This window comes from Colias eurytheme, chromosome 2 (assembly GCF_061535395.1).
Source record: "Colias eurytheme isolate Ceu_HAF_F1 chromosome 2, ilColEury1 Martin Lab GWU primary, whole genome shotgun sequence".
Classification (NCBI taxonomy): Eukaryota; Metazoa; Arthropoda; class Insecta; order Lepidoptera; family Pieridae; genus Colias; species Colias eurytheme.
In genome coordinates, this window is record NC_142981.1 from 5,223,846 (window position 1) to 5,245,903 (window position 22,058).

At 35.1% G+C, this 22,058-nt stretch overlaps 1 protein-coding gene across 4 annotated transcripts in view; it reads left to right on the plus strand.

Annotated features, from left to right (window-relative positions):
- The window catches only part of LOC149910320 (uncharacterized), a 104,219-nt gene that overhangs the window by 75,679 nt on the left and 6,482 nt on the right, over positions 1–22,058 (plus strand). For 3 of the 4 annotated variants that reach the window (XM_090112714.1, XM_090112725.1, XM_090112719.1), the window contains 10 exons: positions 2,044–2,250; positions 3,273–3,401; positions 3,954–4,071; positions 4,160–4,843; positions 4,919–6,480; positions 8,065–8,207; positions 11,246–11,443; positions 13,534–13,660; positions 13,862–14,049; positions 20,531–20,602. In XM_090112714.1, the coding sequence (XP_089968840.1) occupies positions 2,044–2,250; positions 3,273–3,401; positions 3,954–4,071; positions 4,160–4,843; positions 4,919–6,480; positions 8,065–8,207; positions 11,246–11,443; positions 13,534–13,660; positions 13,862–14,049; positions 20,531–20,602 (3,428 nt within the window). The remainder of the gene's footprint in view (positions 1–2,043; positions 2,251–3,272; positions 3,402–3,953; positions 4,072–4,159; positions 4,844–4,918; positions 6,481–8,064; positions 8,208–11,245; positions 11,444–13,533; positions 13,661–13,861; positions 14,050–20,530; positions 20,603–22,058) is intronic. The other variant, XM_090112731.1, reaches the window with a different exon arrangement.

The following is a 22,058-nucleotide window of genomic DNA, read 5'->3' on the forward strand; positions in this document are numbered from 1 at the left end:
AGGTATAATATTATGTGATGGAAACCGTGATAAGTAGGTATATTATGAAGTGTCTGATGAATTGCTATGCATAACAGACATCACTTGAATTAGAATGATGCTTGAAATATGAAATCGTCTTATATCTTTCGCAACGCTCAAAATACTATTTTTCAAGAATAATATTCGAAAACTATTTAGGCAATAGGTACACATTCGCTTCATTTAAAAATTCATGCGCATTGCGTATTTACTTTACAACCGCTTGATTGCCGCGGAAATGAAACTTTTAACGAACTTCATGTAGCAACTAATCAGCGCAAATCCAGCGAGTTAAAACAAGGAACGCAATTTAAAGACGCTCTTAAAAGTTTCGAAAGCGAAGGAGTGTGGGTGAAATAAAACAAAGGCAGGCGCGCGGCGCGGCACTCACCCTGAGTGCTCTGCTTTGTGGCAGGCCGGCACAATGTAATAGGCGATACACACGCCAGCCTACCTTCGCCGAGCCTACCCCATGCTTCCCTGATACGGCTTCCTCTTACGCGCTCCACGAGAATACTATCTGTCTTTCACATTTCATTTCATGTACACTTTCATTGCATAGCCTCTATTTGCTTTTAATTCCGTACTTTTGAAATTCATCCCCATACGCAGTAGTGTTACCTAAGGGTTGTTTTTAACATTTGACATAACCTACTCAAAGCAGACAAAGAACAATTTCACTGCACTGTTTATTTTTTCTTTGTGAAGTTTGTAGCTTTTTTATTTTTCTCCTGATAAGCAATGTGCCTACGAAATACCTACACTGCCATTTTTCAAAAGACTAGGAAAATAACAGAGTCGAATCGCCGGTTTCACTACGTTGAACTGGCTTTTAATAAATTGGAAAATTGTTTTCTCGGCTACGTGCCTGACAAGATTAGTCTGAGGAAAATAAGTCTATGCTGTCTGCAAAAGGAGCACGCTTGAAAACAGCAGAGATCATTAGTGAGGTGAACTCTAATGAACCACTCGATCGCTACGAAGATCTGGAAGAAACAAGGGTGTACGGACTTTATCGCCGATCGCTCGGTCTTATGGACACATGGCTGTGCAGATAAACTTCCATGATCTTCCCGATAATATCTTGCTGGCAACAAATTAGCTTTAAATGTTGTACGATTATAATAAGAAAATAAAATTCTGAATGGATCTGAGGATATCGATTCAGTACAGAATAGTATGTAGTAATAAAAGAGAAAGCGCAGTAAGTATTCATCAAATAGCCGAGTTACAAACGAAATGCATTGACAAAAACAATCGCGCCCCTGTTTGGTATAAGGACTTATCGAGAGTTGGCGTGAAAGCGGACGCCTCTTGGCTCAAGCGGATTGCTTTGTGCCAGCCACTAGAACCACTTCAATGGTATTGGGAATATACTTCCCTTTAAATTCTAATGCATAAAATTATTAGCAAAGTAGTGAACCTCGGCTATGTAACATTTTGAATATCGACTGTTTAATAAAATAGTACAATCCAAAAAAGTAGACAATTTCACTATTTGCACAAATGAATTTAAACTAGTTGGGATGTTTTATTAACATTTATCGTAGTGAGATAAAATCACGCTAATAGATATTAAGTGAAAGCGGAAGATAGGAGGAGCTTGCATCGTTATCTTCTAATTCAGTCTAATGGTGCAGTTAACGGAAGCGTTCTAGGGTCAAATCCGATGTACCTCGTGAAGGAAATGGGTTCAATCTAACATTATCTTAGAGAATTTACTACCTCGACCATATCTACTCATATCGCTTTACTATACGTTTAGTTTTGATCTATAAGTAGGTACGTTTAGTTCGTAATTGTTATCTCTATTTTTATGTAGAGTCGTTTTAAACAATGTTCTTCCAGTATTAGTACAATTGAAACGGATTTTACGTAACTACATGCTACAAATCTTAAAAGAGAATTTTATAAGAGTTTTTGTATCTTCAGGGTATTCATACATCCAATTAACAATCATCTTCGTTTTAACTTTCTTTTACAATATCAACAATGAATTAATAGTTTCCTTATCAATTGCAGAGGGTGCGACGACGTGCAGCGTTCTCTGGAGCTGCTAGACCAGGTGCTCAGCGAATACGACGAAGGCGAGCCGCGGTCGCTGGAGGCGCGCGCGCCGCCGACCCCAGCGACGCCAGCCACGCCCGCCACGCCGGCCACCGACGACGACTCGCCGCTCGCCGGGCACACGTCTGAGGACGATGGATACATGAGCATGAACGGGAGACGGTAAGCGCTTTATACGAATCCTACTAGTAATATAAATGTTTGTAAGTAGATGGAAAGAACACAGAAAGAAGAAGAAGAAAGAACTTCACAGATTTGGATGAAACTTAACACTAATATGGGCTATGGAAATACTGAAAATGATTTTTACTGCGGGTTCGTCCGCGGCACACGCTGCACGGCTTACACTAGGTCCTACAATTTTTTGTCGCAAATCAATATGACGTCAATGGCAAAGTTCCCAAATTATGAAGGAGTGGTAATACTATAAGAATAGTATCGCAGATCGCTTTACTTTATACCTATACCTTCCTTCTAAGTTGTAGCGCATAATTATCTGATAAATGATAGGTCAATATTATAATTTATAACAAAAATGTTTGAAAAAATTTGACGATTCCATGTTTACTCAATGAGCATCAGTCAACGATTTAATTACATAATTTACTGACAAAAACAAACGTTTTATGACGCAAACGTTTGTATTTACGCAAATTTTTAGAGACCTTGTCGATTATAATCGGATGGGTGGGACCCTTGATCTTACCTAAAGACAATAATTCAAGTAAAATCTGACCTCGACGAACGCACTGGAAATCATTATAATATTATTGGAAATTAAATTTATCTCGTTTACTCTCCCTCAGATTAATTATGATCATAGCGACATTATTATTTTTCATAATCGCAGTACTGTAAAAATTATCAGCATTGCGATATTATTGCCGCCATACTATAAAAAATAATTATTATGTTTGTTTAAACTTAGTCTGGAGTTAGTCACAAAAATATTACCTAGCTAGCTTAGAAGTTAAAAGTTCGTTTAGTTTGCCATTAACTGCTAAACGGATTTCATGCTACTATAATTAAAATTAACTATAAGTGTAATAATTCCACTGCAAAAAAGTAATATTTTTCTTTAAAATTAAGTTGAAGTTACGTCCAAGTTTTCTTCATATCCCACATTTCGAATGCAACTTGTAAAAGTGACATTTTTATTTAGATTTTCTGAATATGGTTTTCAGAGCGAAGTTCGCCCTGGGGTTCAGACCGACAGAGGAACGTGAGGAGCCGTCGCCCCCGGACCCGCCTTCGCCGCACTCGCCACCACCTCCAGAAGAGGCTGAAAGAATTATTTCAACGTTGTTACCAAAGTAAGTATTAAAATAATTCATCATCATCACAAAAACAATAAATGTGTAGTTAAAAGAAAAGTGGAGGAGTAAATTAATAACTATATTATTATCCCAATCTTATTTCTTTATCTAATATTACCAAATATGTATAAATTTACTGTCTTAAAATTGAATTGAATTAATCCTCGAGATTACTTAAATTTTTTCATTTTTCCGTTTGGTTCGTAATTCTAGCCATCCTACGTAATTCAAAGCAATTATTATATTTGCAACATTAGATGAATACTTAGACTTTTTTATTATCTTTTATCATCATCATCATGATCATAACCGTAAAGCGTGACTTGATGTATATTAACGACATATTAACGATATATTAACGACGCGAAGTCTCCCACGATTAATTCAATAGTTCAATGAATTAAGTCTAGTCATACTTGTATTGTTGCAAAGAAATAATGTTTTTTGGAGGAAGTGTCGAAAATTAAATAAGTTATCACCCTTTATTTCATATTTGGTTTGTACGTACAGACTTTATATCGTGCGAATAAATAATGTTGCAATTTTCAGAGTATCGCCAGGCAATTCAGCAAAACGAACAATTTCTGTAGAACGACGGGAAGCTGAAGAAAAATTAGATTCGATTATTAGCGTTAATGGAATAACTGCAGCTACTCAGACAACATTTGTAAGTTTTTTAAATATAGGTAGTTACATGTATTTATGTATTTTTTTTTGTATTTTAAAAATTAAATAACCCGAAATTTACTTTTCAGCCGAAAACAAGACACCAGCGGCCATATGGATGGGATAAGGATGACTCGAATAACTTTCAGTTACAACAACCATCAGTACCACCTTTCAAATTTAGTTCTCTTCAGCACGGTACGAGACCACCACAACCTGATGGCATACCTGCGTGGCTTCCACCACGGCATGGAATGCAACCTACCGTAAAAAAATCACCTAGTCTAGAAAATCCACCAATTTTCCCGTTCATGGGATTTTCAAGTGAATTTAATGATAAACCATATAATGAACACCCTGTCACAATTTATCCAGGGCCGAGTATACAATTCAGTAGACAATCACATTCACCCACATATAAAATATCACCGTCCAATATTAAACTTGTAGATAAAAAGAGCGGTAACAAACGAGACAGCAGATCTGACGATGAAATTTTGTCCCCAAAAACAAAAATACCTCCGCGAACTCTCGCCGGTTCTATGGAGCGACATAGAGAAGTGTGTAGAGGATCTTCGGAGAACATTATGGAAAATTGTAAGATAAGAGGTTCGAATATAAGTAATGACGACGAGCATTTTTCGGATGATTCCTTAGAAGAGTTATTCCCACCGCCGCCGCCAACCGCTAATACACCTTCGAAACGTAATTCCATAGCTTGGGAAGTGTCTCTCGATGGTGATGATCCTCTTCTTACTCCAGGAAGTACAAAGGTAAATAAAAATCCTGTTTAATAACTTTATGATTATAAATTTACTGTTATTAATGACTGTCATTTACATTTACAGGTTATAGGTAGACGCAGAAGGAAATCTGGAGATCAATCACATTCTAGTACAAGTTCGATACCTCAACGATTAGATGATGACTGGGGTGAAGAATATTGGCCTCCACCTCCCCCTTTATCTCAATGTGATAGTCAAGCATCGCCCCCCTCAGATGCTGAACCAGAAACCCGCCGAGTTAATAATGACTTTGCGTGTGGCACGTACGTGATAAGAAAAGGAAAAAATCGTAAACAGTTACCAAGCTTCGCAAAAAGTCCTAACAATAAAACTAACATTACCAACAACTTAGCACAAAGCCATAGTCTCAATAGGAGCACAGAAAAATCTATAGATGGTTCTAGTATATCAATAAGTGGCTCGGGTTCAGTTGGTTCATATAATTCCAGACCAAGCTCTGATTTAAGTTTACCTCAGTCTAGACATAGCGTTGACTTAAATTCTAGGTTGAGTCGAGAACTCAACACACCCAATTCAAGATATAGTATAGACTTATGTACACCGAATTCTAGAATAAGTAAAGAAATAACATCTCCTAAATCTAGGCTTAGTTTGGATCTTAACAACAGTCAGGATAAATACATCAATCAAGACTTCTTTGCCCATAGCCCGAAAGCCAGAAAAACACCCGAAAAGAGAGAGTCAAAAAGTAGTGGTATTCAAAATAAATTATCGCCACAAAATAGGTTTACCGATTTTAAAAAATATTCTTCCACTTTTGATAATATTCAGTCATTAATAAAAGAGGGCAAAGTTGAAGAAACTCCTCCAAATGAATGTAATGAAATGGTAAGCGAGCTCTCAACAGTTCCACCAAATATAGTGCGTGTAATATCATTACCAGCACTGGGGGCAGAGGCAGATAGCAACAGTGCAAGTAGACAAGCGCTGATAACTACAGTGGAAGAAGAAGAGGATCAAGAAAGTGGAGAACCAGAGTCTAGTGGCGAAACTTCTCCCCTAAGAAAAATTGAAAATAATATTAGTGCTATACTAAGTCAAGGTCGGGACCAAAAACTTTTTACCCCATATTTACCTAAAGACTGGAATATTCATAAGGACGAGTACTGTGATGAAGTATCTAAAGATATATTAGAAAACAGTTTTCGCTATAGTTCTAGAGAGAGACAAAAGCGGCATGATATACAGAAATCATCAAGCCATAATGAAATCCAAAATCAAAGATCCATAGAGCGGCGAGATAGATCGTCAGGAAGAAGATCTAATAGTATGCACAAATCCACAAGTGCAAAAGATGTGCCAGTAAATTTAATGGGTCAACCATCCTCATCCGATTCTGCAGTGTCAAGCGGAGGTGATTTCCCGTTAAATGTACAAATAGTTGAACATTCATATAGACACAATCAATTACCGCTTTCTCCGAATTTAAGCCATGAAAGAGGACCTTTGCCACAAACACCTGAATCGCCAAAGTTTCCTCCTTTACCTCCATCCCCTGTACAAGAAGTTGAAGATGAATATACAGAAATAATGCAACCAACAGAAAGAAGACACGTTAAAAAAGCTGACACACTTCCTACCCCAACAATGGAGTCAAGAAGAAGGTAAGGTTATAAATTAACGCTATTATAAATAAGAAACTTTGATTCTAAAATCTTCACTACATAGTATAAAACAAAGTCGCTTTCCCTGTCCCTATGTCCCTATGTCCCTTTGTACGCTTAAATCTTTGAAACTACGCAACGGATTTTGACACGGTTTTTTTTAATAGATAGAGTGATTCAAGAGGAAGGTTTATATGTATAATAACATCCATTAAATAGTGGAGAAGTACTGTTATTTTTGAGGTTTCTAATGTGATGTCGTAAAAAATTACATTTTTTCCGCTTACATTGCAATCGCAGGCTGAACCCTACGAGTTTTATCAAAATAATGTACTAAGTATTATACACATTTAAAAGGTCTACAGAAAAGACCGCGATGGTATATGTCTATCTCTTATGGATAACCCACAATAACTTTTTTTTGTCATTTACTTTTTACGACAAATAATGGCTAATTTTCGATGCGATTTTAACCAATACAGCATTAATCCTTAACCAATTAAATACCTTGGATACATTGTTCATTTAAGGTACCGGCCGGCCGCCCGGCTATCTATTTTAACTCGTGCGAAGCCGGAGCGGGCCGCTATGTTTTTATATATACAACGTTCACAGTTTTTCTGTAGTGTATTTAGTATCAGCATTGCACCCGTGCGAAGCCGGGGCGGGTCGCTAGTATAAAATAATTAAGAATACCGCCTTTTTACTAGGCACATACCCATATTCTTTGTGCTTTGATTAAAATAAAAGGAGGAGATAGCAGATAAGCTGTAAGATAGAAGATAGAAATTTAGCGAAAAAAAAAATACAAAGTGAACCAATAGTCCGGGATACATCGCCCATTTTTGCAAGTGATTACTATCAAGCTAATTTTTCGTGAGTAGCTTTATTTTGATGAGATGCCCAATAATTTCATGTACGAAACTCTCGATTGTGGTAGCTTACAGAGGTAACAAGGATAAAAATTTTTGATTTAACGGTTCTCAAATATTTATTACGCAATTTGTAGGACAATATGTCTGTTGAATTATATAAGTATTAAATAAGTAAAAATAAAAAAATCAGCTTGCTAGTAATCATTTATGATGACTTCGTTTTGGAAAGGGGGACTCTTTGATCAAACCATAGATTTTGTAGGACAAATATTTTTTCGACTAATTTAGATAATTATCTTGAGATTGAACAAAAAAAAACATTCAGTTAGTAATTAATATTTGAGAACCATCAAATCAAAATATTTTATCCTTGTTTCCTCTGGTAGCTACCACAATCGAGAGTTTCATACATGAAATTATTGGGCATCTCATCAAAATAAAGCTACTCACGAAAAATTAGCTTGATAGTAATCACTTGCAAAAATGGGCGATGTATCCCGGACTACAACTTTTATAATCGAAAAATATTTCAAATATAAACGTTAAAAGACTCGGTCACAACGCCACACCTCTACCTGCAGAACTTACAGTATTATGCATTCATTAATCTACACTTGTAAAGTTTTAAGAGTCCACTAGATTCAAATGCTGTGAAAATATATGCCCTTCATTTAATAACACCCCTAATAATTTTTATTTGATATTGCAGACCCTCGGAACCACCTGCAGTACCTCCACATAGAGATACCACAAACAGTCTAAAAACGAGATCGATGGAAACAAGTTACAACAAAAATAGGCGAAATAGTAACTTTAAAAGTGGGTCAACAGATAGAAGAACTTTACCAACAGGTAAATATACAAGAATTATTATGAAAAAACAACAGCTGGTCACTTTTTAGTTTCATTTTACGATATTTCATTTGATATCTTTATTGCTAATAAATAACCTGCCAAGGGCGAGTCGGACTCGCGTACAGAAAATTTTCAGCATTAACGGTTGTATCTTTTGATTGCGTTGGATTATATTTTTGTTTTTTACATAGCTCCACACGTTCCTGAAAAAAGGGTCTTGACAGATAGACAGACGGCTGGACTTAAAAGTGATCCTATAAGGTTTTCTTTTTTTCCATTTAAGGATCGGAACCCTAAAAACAAATCCAACCCCCTATTTTAATATGCGAACGCCATTTTGTTAATTTATATAACACTAGCTTTCCGCCCGCGGCTTCGCCCGCGTTTTCAAAGAAAAACCCGTTCCCGTAGGATTTCCGGGATAAAACCTATCCTATGTCCTTTCTCGGGTATCAAAATATCTCTACACCAAATTTCATGCAAATTGGTTCAGTAGTTAAGGCGTGATTGAGTAACAGACAGACAGACAGAGTTACTTTCGCATTTATAATATTATAGTATGGATTATATGTCACTACCATAATCCCATAATAGGAATATAACAAGAATAAAACTTTGTGAGGAAAAATTAAAATGAAATTTGAATTAAGAAATTATTAAATTTCACTTATATTTAAATTTTTCAAATTTAAGATTTATGATATCAAATTACTTACATTTAATTTAACAATAAAAAGGACTAGAAGAACCATTACACTTAATCCTAAACAGTAAAACCAGTGCTTAACAATTAATTATCACATAGGTACCAATTACCATAGTTTATTTCTTCGTTATAAATGCATTTTAAAACGGTGTCAATTGAGAGAAAAATAAAAATGTTTATGCCCTGGAAATGAAAATTCCACCGAACATTCTATTTCTGTGAGACTGGTATTTGGCACAAAATGTGGTATAACTGGCCGGTGCCAGTTATACCCCGGTGGGTATTCCTGTGATTGCTATTTCATATAAGTACCTGAAATCTAAATATCTATAACCTATATTTACTTCCGAACCTCAATTCTTATTAATCAGTTATATTATTTTCTATTATTATTTATTTAATTTTTAAATAGCTGAAATGCATTCGCACTTCTATTCCATACTAGAATAATAAACGTCAAAATGTGTCTGTTTGTCTGCTTTTACATTTTCATGATTTGGATGAAAATTAGTTGAATACCGATGCTAAAACACAGGCTATTTTTTTGTTTGAAGTTACTTTACGTGTAGAGGATCATCCTCTAAACGTAAGGTATCTAAGTATATGGGACAGTTCGAAGAACTATTTTTTAAACAACCCCCAAACGTGTTGAAATACAATGGGAAATAGAAAATATCTAGTAGTCCAAAAAATAACGTTTTAAAATACTTGTAAGTCTTGTAACTAACTGTGATAAGATGATGCATATTATTTAAAAAAACAATAAATAATAATATTTTATAAATCATTTATGATTTAATATAAACTTTAGATTTTCGTTTAAATGGATTTTTCATGTCTATTTGAATCTTTATAAATAAAAGCCTAAGCGTGTGATCATCGAGATAAATTGAATTAGATAATTTTTTGTCTCTACACCTTTATTGTTTCAGACTGGTTTTGACCGACAATCAGATCTGATGTAACATATATATATATATACATCTCCTAGGAAATGTATATTGTATAAAATGCTATTTTAAAAATAATTTGATACATAAAATGCATAGTATACACATACATATTATATGACTAACCGATTGGCTTAGTTGGTAGTGATCCTGCCTTCCAAGAAAGAGTATGTGGGTTCGATTCCCACCCAGGGCAAATATTTGTGTAATGAACATATAGACGTTTGCTCTGTGTTTGGGTGTTAATATATAAGTATTTATTTAAAAAGTATATACATATGTATGTTTATCAGCCATCTGGTTGCCATAACAGAAGCGAAAGCTTAGTACGGGATCAGATCGTTCCCGGTTCCGTGTGTGAAAAAATTTCCAGAAATATTTAATACTAGCGGTCCGCCCCGGCTTCGTCCGTGGTACATATTTACGTTTTCTCTACATAAGAACCATCCTCGTACTTCAAGGAATATAATAGAAAAGAATTATCGAAATCGGTTCAGCCGTTCACACGTGATGCCGTGACAACGCGAAACGGGTGCAGACTGCAGACCCGCCGCCTTTTATAGCTCCCGCCGCGAAGCGCGTCGGACGCGGCAACTGATACACAAAAATAATCCTTATGGCATGATTCTGTATTCACGCGCGATGATATGCGCGTTTTCATGTATAACTTTGGTGTTTCTACACCGATTTACATGATTCTTTTACCTGCCCAGGATTATGAAGAATAATTGTGCCAAATTTGGTTAAAATCCGTCGCGTAGTTTTTGTTTCTATAACGAATATACAGACAGACAGACAGACAGACAGACAAAAATTTTACTGATTGCATTTTTGGCATCAGTAGCGATCCCTTATCACCCCTTCATAGATTTTTTTAAATATATTTCATGTACAGAATTGGCCTCTCTACAGATTTATTATAAGTATAGATTTATTTATTTATTTATATGCGCAATATACATTTACTAGGAATTCTGCTGCTGTGAATAAAATAAATAAAAAACAAAGAATAAAAACATCAAGATTAGAAGAAGAGTTTTTTAATTATTAGGCATTCAATGGGCTAAATCGCGTCGCTTCGCTCCTCGTGTACCTATTTTTACACTAACTAAATACTTTTCCGTTTACTATTTAGGAAATGCATAAATATCCCAGGAATGGGTCTAATATAATTTATTTTACTCATATCTGAGCGATTTTAGAAATTATAGTATACATTTCCTGTAAAATTAATTAAAACTTCAAAGATATCATAAGTATAATAATGTATGCGACTCTCTCTTTTACTCTTTACATAAAAATCAATTGCTTATTATTATTGATTTAATGTTAAAGAGGTAAAATAAAATATCTTAACAGATAAACTTTTATTCCTCTAGATACCGGTGCTAGTGGGGCACGTCGCCGCACATTACAGAGACAGAACCGTGAAGTTTCTGGTCGAGGACAGCTGCAAACGTCGGCAAGCCTACCGGAGACGCCTGTATTTGCGCGTGGCTGTGATGTACCCCGCACACCACCTAGAAATTCCACTGGACCACCTAGAAATAACACAATGAATTCCATGCAAACTATAGGTCAGTATTGTCTAAATTACTTATGTACCACCAGCTGTTTACGCAACAGAAGGACGTACATGTGTTGCAGCCATAGAAATCTAAATAACAAGACACTAGAAGTCGTAAGCGCGCGTGACCTTGTCGCCACTCAGGTGACTTTCACATCACCAGTGTGTTCGTCACAGTTCAGTTGCTATGGAGACGTATGTGTGTAAACATGGTGTGTTTCAGCATTTCCCATTGAGGAAATTCTTCCACAAGTTGTAATTATACTAATAAAGGAATAATATTTCATCGGTAAATATTTTTTTTTAGAAATAATGCCGTTTTTCCTTAAAATTATAGAAAATTTACAAGTATTACGAGTGTCACCATAGTAATCGAAATAACAATGAATGACACAGTTTCAACCTTATTGGAGCAAAAAGAAACAAAACGTCTCATATACTTAGGGATGTTATTCTAAAATAAACCGTAAATTCGTGCGTTAGGATACATATTAAAAAGCTTAATTTAATATTTAAGTTAGTTTTCACTAAAATCAAGTTGTCCAATAAAAGGCATAGTTTACTTGTGTGTATTGTTTAGCTATCGGTTTAAATGTGTTGATTTTGGCGACAGCGGTTTTCATACGAATTATGACATTATAGCACTTCTATGTGTCTTGTTATTTAGATTTCTATGTGTTGCAGCATTTTAACTTTGATACCATCTCAATTAAGTATAAAAATAATCACTAGAATAGTGTGGAGATCATAGAAATCTAAATAACAAGACACATAGAAGTGCTATAATGTCATAATTCGTATGAAAACCGCTGTCGCCAAAATCAACACATTTAAACCGATAGCTAAACAATACACACAAGTAAACTATGCCTTTTATTGGACAACTTGATTTTAGTGAAAACTAACTTAAATATTAAATTAAGCTTTTTAATATGTATCCTAACGCACGAATTTACGGTTTATTTTAGAATAACATCCCTAAGTATATGAGACGTTTTGTTTCTTTTTGCTCCAATAAGGTTGAAACTGTGTCATTCATTGTTATTTAGATTACTATGGTGACACTCGTAATACTTGTAAATATTCTATAATTTTAAGGAAAAACGGCATTATTTCTAAAAAAAAATATTTACCGATGAAATGTTATTCCTTTATTAGTATAATTACAACTTGTGGAAGAATTTCCGCAATGGGAAATGCTGAAACACACCATGTTTACACACATACGTCTCCATAGCAACTGAACTGTGACGAACACACTGGTGATGTGAAAGTCACCTGAGTGGCGACAAGGTCACGCGCGCTTACGACTTCTAGTGTCTTGTTATTTAGATTTCTATGGTGGAGATAGTTTCAGTTACAGTAACAACAATAACACACAATCTAACATAGTAATTCAAAGTATTTACAGATTTAAATAAATATATTCGTATAAAGTTATATCCATTCTTCCCCATTCATGTTATAAATGCGAAATTGTCTGTCGTTTTTTTCTTTCTATGACGCTTTCACGGCTAAACTGCAGCTTGGGTTTTGATTTAGTTGGAGATACAGGGTTTGACCCTGTATCTGACAATTTTTTTTTTCAATAATCCAAGCAGTCCATCCCAAAGGGTTGCAATATGGGATAAAATTCTTTGCACAGATAGCTTTTAATATTTAGTCGTAAAAGCTGAAAGAGATTCATATGAAAATAAGAATCATTTGATAATAATCAATACAAAAATGGGCTATGGCAAGCGTTCAGTATTTACGTTACTAATTTATTCTTAGACTATTACAAATTCTTTTCATGTACTGCTCGGTAACTGCTTCAGATCCCTATCATTCATGCGTCACTGAATAATTTATAATAAATCATCCTTAGTTGGAAAGCCTTTGAACACGGAAAAAGTGAACAAACAATGATGACTAACAATAAAAGAAGAGAACTTACCTATACAAATAAGAAATATATATATTATATACATAGAAAATATAGAAACAATTTATGAGAGAAAATACTGGAAAATACATAAACACACACATGCGTACAGATTACAGACGAACCTCTCCTTTTTGGCAGTTCAAAATCATTCAAATGTATGTTTATTTATATAGGAAGTAGTGCGACACTGGGTGGTTATGGTCGAGGATCCGTGATGGGTGCAACCGGCGTGTGCACGGGCGCTGATCTTCTGAGACTGGGTGGTCCGCCGAGAGGCTGGTACCCACGGCAAAGGCACCGGTAAGGCACTCAATACCCAATTCATTCAATTATTTGCACTCTCAGAAGCACTATTGAACAATGATTACTACGCCACAACAACAACAAACAAACAAATTATAAAAAAAAAACAAATTATAACGAGCTAGAAACTCACACTACCTAATTGTAATTACCTATGCTTTAAGTTTCAAATTTATTATTACCTATTTATTTTAACAGGCCGGCATCAATCGAACATCTGGACAGAATCTCAGCATCATCAAAAATGGCGGCTGACCATCCTGTAGCGTGGGATAATTCGGGGGCCCGCAAGCCTCTCACTTTACCGCCAAATTTAACGCCTAAATTCTTTCAAAAATCACCCAGAGAGGCTCTACGGAGGGTCACGAGCTTACTAATACGAAAAGGTTAGTTGCCCTATAATTTACTATCTTTCCACGCGCGACTTCGCCCGTGCAGGCAAAGATAATTCCCATGGATATAAGATATTTATCCGCGGTAGCCTGTAACAGCCTAATAGTTGGGAAGCTAAATACCAAAAGTCTTTGCGACGGGAAAGAAGGACAAACATACATTTGCTTTATGGTTTTAGCTCAATTGGTATTGTTGATAGTTTGTGATTCATTATGTTAAAGAAAACTATCATTGCGCTTTGTCAGTAAACAGGATACACCATTAATTACCATCTTGAATACCTAACAAGTTCCGCAAGAAACACATTATCTAGTGAATTTCCTACTGATAGATATTCTAATGAACAGAAAAGTCTACGCGTAACATAGCAATGCAAAATAACCGATAATTATTAATTGGTAAATTCTGATATTAAACTCACCTAATCAAGAATTGATGAAAAATTTATTCCTCGATAGATTTATCACGATTTGTTATATTATTGTATAGAATGACTGCTTTTCAACTCGTATACAGTTTTTATGTTCATTATTTTATTCAATTATATAAAACCGCTGTAAATAAGACAAATATTTATTTCTACCTGGATACCTGAAACCGTTGGTAAGTAGAATATCTCTATAAGTGTGACAAATTTGCTGGACTCTTCAGTCAGAGTCTCTCTTAACCAGGTTTCATTGTATTTGTTTTGTTATTACCTATCTGGGAATATAAATGCCTGTAACCTATTGTTGCCATGTAGTTGGTTTATAAATTATGTGGTTTTCCTGCTCTTGTAGAAATAATTGTTATTTATAGAATTGAAAATATGTAGCTCTGTCAAAAAAATCTTACTTATCTAAGCCTGTAATAATAACTATGACTTTCATTACGTTATTTTGCTCAACGCGTTTTTTGTTTCCTCTGCTAATTACTTGCCCAAATTAACATAAATATAATATGACGTCAAAGCCACGTCATCAGTGGCATCTGCTAGTCTTATAAAATAAACAAAACGCCTACTGATCTCCGACTGTGAGTTAAAGTACTAATAAAATTATTAAATGGTCTAAATATAATTACGAATAAATCAAACTTGATATGAAATATGTATGTGCTATCAGTGTTAATACTTGTTTACGTATTAATATACCGAAGATAAATTTAAATGAATAGTAATGTGTCCTAAAACAGTGTTCATGCTCCAGAATAATTATTACTATTTTTACAACAACATAAATGCTATGTTTAAGTCAAATCAAAAGCTTTTTACAGAATTTATTTACCATGTCAAAGAATGTATTTTTTAAGTACAAACTACTTAACTACATCAATATACCAAGTAGTACAAAATAGATTTAACGATTTAAAAAACATATTTGAATATCTCTCTACCTCTCCAGAGCTTACTCTAGAGCTCTTCCATATGAGATGAGAATTACACAATTTTTATATTCTCTTGAAGCTTATTGTTGTTATAATCCATACTAATATTATAAATGCGAAAGTAACTCTGTCTGTCTGTCTATTACTCAATCACGCCTAAACTACTGAACCAATTTGCATGAAATTTGGCTACCTTTTATTGCGAAATATGTGCCACGGGCGAAGCCGGGGCGGACCTCTAGTATCATATATGTATATAAATGCTTTACATTTTTGTAAGCAATTTAATGAAGAATCTTTTACTATATTCTGTGCAAAATCTTATGATAAGTACTACGATTAAAAATTATCTATTTAACTTAGACGTAAATAAATCATATAAAACTTATATCTATTACTTGTACTTTTAAAAGATTTAAAATAGCTTTTTTAATTGAGAAAGTATAATTTTTAGCATGATTTTAAATTTCAATTATGTAGTTTCTTAATTCAATTTCAACGAATTCTCGATTAGTTTTCTCGGATGTCACTAGATGTCGCTACTGGTAACTACATTGCATTTTACTGTAGATATAAGATTCTATTAATACTACACAAACATAAATTATTTATTTGCCGTTAAACCGAGCGTTCAGGATAAAATTCAATAAATAATAACAGGATATTAATACTGTGTACAATAATTATGTATCACCAGATAAACGAACTTCCTTTTAAAAATAATCACACTAATGAGTTTCGACTGAAGCAGTGCTTATGAACCTAATTTTATTTATGTTGCTATTAATTTAAATTGAACTCTTTAAACAATCATCTGTATGCTCATATTGATATTATTATTGTTCCAATCTCGAATAAACCTACACATTCGACCTATTGAACAGTATAACAATAAGGCGCTAACAATCGGTTAGGGGACCTCAAAAGTTTGGCTGCACAATGGCATCTAGCATACAATAGCGATTCTGTTACCTGCGGCATCAATATGTGCATAATAGTATGGCGTGCAATGATTCAGACGACGCCAACCGTTCGCCCTACATGACGGCAACCGTCGGCTGCGCTCTGACTCACCAAGTTTCAACGCGAGGGAGTATGCCTTTACACCTATATCCACTGATTAATATTTAATACTATCGCGGAACTCGCCGAAGTAATAGATGTATTCCATTTGACTCATTTGTTTATTGCCCGCGTAAAATTTACTAGGAACGCTGGTATTGCTGATTTATACTTCCATGAAAGTGCCTATATCTCGTGCTAGATTTCAGATAATAAATGTTAGCAAGAATATACTGTTACGTTCGAAGTGCCCGTATGCTGACGAAACCGGTCTCTGCCAAAGATGGCAACCGGTCAGGCTTTGAGGCCGACATGGCCGTACCAGCGCCCTACATATGACCTAACTGCTATCTCTCCGATAGGAGAAATAAATCGCTTCTCACCTAGACACACATACTCCGACCTTGTTGTGTACCAAGGAACATAAAACAACCCATTTGTTAGATAACCTAAAATTATCGTTTCTTAAATGAAGTATCGTGTTTATATATCTCTTTTTTGGACCCGAGCCAAAATATATTTCATGGAATTCAAAGAGATGGCTTATTTGCAAGTGTTCTTGTCCTGTGACATAAATAAAGCTAAAGTATCTTTACGTTAAGTACAGTTCTGTTGGAACACTAAACACTTATACAAATCATCAATTCAATCAATTAAATAGGTTATTACCTTCCAACAGGAGTAATAAGTTGCAGTTATCGCTATAACTACACGCCTTTTACTTTCCTTTGTTCATATCCGATGGTGATAACAAAATTGATATAACCATCATATCTCGCAGATAAAACCAGTAATCTTTTGCGTATGTAATCAACCCAATCGAGAAGACCAATTTGTTAGCTCTATATTTTGAACACAGTAAATATTAAATGATATCTAAGTTTTAGTTTAAATACAAATTATCAAGGGAAGCTGTAAAAACGGAAATACGATCTCTTATCTACTTTCCGTTTGATAAGGTGTTCAAGCTTCTTTTTAAGATTTTTATGTCGTTTATTTTTAAAAAGAGAAAATTAACAATTAAATGAAAATCTTTGCATAATTTGTTTCTTTTTCTTGAGATTAAATTTTCCGTACTGGCTTTACGCACGGTCATCATGATCAAATTTCTTAGTTGACTACATTTTATTGAATTTATTACGAAAAATTTTAACTTGTTCGCTTGCATTGAATATTCCGATCCTGATCCCTTCTGCGCATTGTCGTCGAAACCACGCCACGCATGCAAATGGCGACACATCCGCCTTCGACCAAATCTACGACTATATCCGGTCGATGATACATCCACTATATTTGCAAATGTTATTTTTCACATTACGATACGATATGATTGTATAGTTAGTGTCCATTTCAAAAATACTTTAATGCTTTCACTAATGCAACTTAAAGACTGTTGAATCAGTATTATATATATTTTCTTATATTCAGTCTACATTATGTAATATTTGAATCAAAATATCAGGTTCAAGGACGACAAACCATTTGTAATTATGGCTTCGTGTACTCGAATATGTTAAGGTAGAATGATGGCGTCATTTTGATAACCAAACAGTTGTTCGTTTCATAAAACTGCTTTAATACAGACATACTACATTTATAGTCGTATAACCTAAAAGCTTTTATGGTCATGTGCACGACTTTGACGACAACCATCAAAGCCATATGGCACTGTACACTGTACAGTCATGATAAAAAATTAAAGACAAGATGAAATGTAAGGTATCTTAATGTTAAATATCTTAAGGTATCTTAATCTTAATGTTAAAATGAAAAGTTATATGATCTGTTTAAATAATTGTAAACTTATTTAAATATTATGAATCGTCGATTTATAAAATTTAATGAATGGACCTGGAATATAAAATTGTTTGTACGCAACCCTTTACTTTAGAAATGTATAGACACTCCGCTCGATATTACTAAAGTTGAGTTGTTTGTATCATAATATAGTTGTCCTTTTGTACGGCACACAGCAAGCACACTCGAGTAAGGCCACGTAGTAATTCAATACATCTCGGCGCCATGCTTGACTTAAAGCTCGTTCTTTTGTCATGTCACTTATATTCAACTTGTCTCATAAAAGCATGTCAAACCCGTACGTTAATTGTCTTCTAAAGAACAGCAGGAACAGCAACTAAAAGAGTGTAATATGCGACTTAAATTCCGTAAGATAACACGTGTCTGTTATATATTTCATACGTATATTTGATAAGTAACAAGGTAATGAGTTGATCTATATTCTATGCCTTCACATGATTCATGCCGGGCTGCTTTATGTAAGTCAGTCAAGACTACCTAGGTAGTTTATAGCAAGCTGTTAACCATATATGGTTAGTCTTTATAATTTTAAATTGCTAGTGTTTTAGTTTAAAAATCTTGGAATACGTGTGTGAACTCTATACCATACACTGTACACATGCAATTAGTTTTAATACAAGGACGTTGCCCATATGTTATTTAAATCCACCTGTACACACATACAGTAGGTATTCACATCAGTGAAGTACCTAACTAAATCAGTTACTAGTCGTATAACGAAACAGTATCCATTGTTTGCGTTTTAAAGGAAAACATTCTATTTATTATTAAACCATTTGCAGACTAATTAAAATCGGTCCCCTAAACAAGAGTCAAGATATCACTTGTGTCAATTCTAAAAATAACATTGCCATAGTTATTGTCCTTTTCCACTGTCGATAAATCGCATGTAAACTGAATACAATGTGTTTAAATAGTCTTAAAACGATTTTTCCTGTTGTTGAATAAATCGTTTCCAAAATACAATTACAACGGCCCTAAAACAAAGCGATGATCGAGCGATGACTATCAGATATTATTAGCGAGATTCGCAATTCGGTTTGTCGCCACATCTGGTATATGTCTAATGTTGGGGTCTATCGTACACATGGCGGATACTCATGTGAAGTCATACTTGTCGAGTATGGCCGCGTCGACGGTTAGATAGTTAGATACGATTTGAGGCCGTGCGAGAGTCAACGCCACTGCCAAGGTCGGTTCGTCCGCGTCCGATGAACAATCGTAAGGAGTCAATGCAGTAAAACAATATGTAGTATGTATATCTGTATGTGATAGACTCACATATTTAACTAAAATGTTACCTACTTAAAATATCAGAATATAAAATGGTAAGAGAATCATGTTAAACATCTGCATATTTTACCTAGCGACGATAATACAGGCATCAGTTTTATATTTTATATTGAAGCCGGTTAGTACTGAGATAAAATACCACCGTATGCATCTATATGCGAAGGTCCGGCGTATTGTTAAAAATTGTGCGGTGTTTTGCGAATGGTCTGCCGGGTTGAACGCTCGCTAACCGGTCCGACGGGCGGCCGCCGCAAAAAGGATCCTTCAGGGAACGCTCTGCGACCAACTGCCTCCCACCTCAGACCTCTATCTGTAGTCCGTATCGAGATATTTCCGGCCGATATTGATATAAAACAAGTCCTAACAAAACTATATACAATATCACACGACCAACATTTTCTCGATTGATTACATTTAAATGTCTTTTTTACTTACATATGTTTTAAAAATCATTTTTACACTTTTATTACATCACTATAGATTAGATAAAGAACTGTATCTGCCATATCTTTCTGTAAAATCGAAAGATAAATGGAAAGTTGCATTTTATCGATAGAATTTTTGGGTATGTAGGTACTTACTAAGGCTCAAAACTACGAGTATAAAATTACATATTATAAGGATAAGTCAGAACTTTAAAGAAATAACATAATATTAGAAGGACTGAAATTACTCTGTGAACATTTAAGTATGATACAAATTTTTAACATCCCAAAGATCCTTTGAATCATACCTATTTACTATTTAGTATATACCTACCAACTAAAAATATTTTTATTTTTGTTTTTATTTCAAAACAAAACTTTAAGTCCAACTTTGTTGTCTATTACTATGATCATTTTATGCATCAGGTTACATAATAATTATTTAAATACAGTAAACGAGCAACTATTGAAGATGATCTTTATACTCAACAATAATTCTTATTTGTTTAAGGAAACAATGGGAAGGAAAAGGAAAACACTCGAAACAAGGAGGCAACTTCACCTGCAGCTCGCTCAGCAAACGGTGAGCATTTTATATTAAGAATAAACTGCCAACAATGGATGATGAGCCATCGTGTCTCGTGAAACCTTTAACCTGTTAGATGCCATAATAGAGGCGGTATAGCAGCGTGAATGGGCGCTTAATGATCGCTCCGTTTCCACTGCGAGGGTTGCGGGAGGAGGTCGGTGTCGCACACATGCTGCGTCTCGGCTCCGGAGGGTTGGCTCGGCGCGCGCAGCCGCGGCCACCCCACACGCTATTCACCCCGAGTCCCGACCATAGATGTAAAGCCGGTTATTAACGATTTTAACCGTGCGGTTAAAAATGCATTTTTCGTTATTAACGGTTAATTAACCGTTAATAACCGGGGGCGGGGGGAGGTTGCGCGCCGGCAGCATGAGATGATGAAAGGTTATCGTTTTTAGGCTATTTATTTCATAATTAATATGTTGCAATGATTAAAGAATCTATTTTAATCAATATGTATAGTAGGTAGGTATCAGTCGTTTATGTTATGTTATTTATTATAGGTATAGGTTTGTAGTATGAATATTTTAGATACTTAAATTGTGTTTAGTTTACGTTAAGTGACTTACAAAAAAACAAAACACAGTACCATTTTTATAGGTCGCAGTCGGATAACTAACCGTTATTTACCGCACTTTATGGGTAGCTAACCAAAAATTTAGTTAAATAACGGTAGCTAACGGGTTTTTTACAACTATAGTCCCGACGCACCGCCAGCCGCACCCGACCCGCGCTCCCCCGCACGCCGCTCGCCTCGCGCCCCGCACCCCGCACCCTTCACCCCACACCCCGCTCTGCAGGGGTGGCAGCTCTATACGACTGCCCGCTCCACACAATTTTGCGGAAATTGGAATTTTTCCCTTCAATCCGATACTCAACGTCCGATATCTTCTTCGCTGTCATTACCACACTAGCACTCATAAATTAAACTTGTTTAATGATCTGTAAATATATCAATCCGCTCTCGACGATTATTGTCCATAAATATTAATAAATCATTTCCCGTGATACGAGGCAAGAGATATACTAAACAATGAACGGGAGCTTTAAATAGTTTACATTACACGGTCGACGGTTATGTAGATTCCACTGTTTATAAGCGATCACAATAAAGAAAGGAAATAGATTTATGTAGAGTCGATTTAAAACATCGTTAATTATTTAATATAAATAATTTTGAATATATTATCATACAATATGATATAAGAAATGGCCAAACCTGTCGGATTGAAAAATACTCACGCATAAATTACTATTGTGTAGACAAAGGAATCCTGATTCCTGACGCCCAGCTGATATGATAATGGGACGTTGATGCTTTGTGTCAGCATATCGTCGTACCGCGTACGTGACATATCAATGAAAACAACATTTAGATATGTAGTGGAATGTTCACATTTAAAAACAAATCTGACGACTCACCGTTATGGACCTATATTGATAAGTCAGT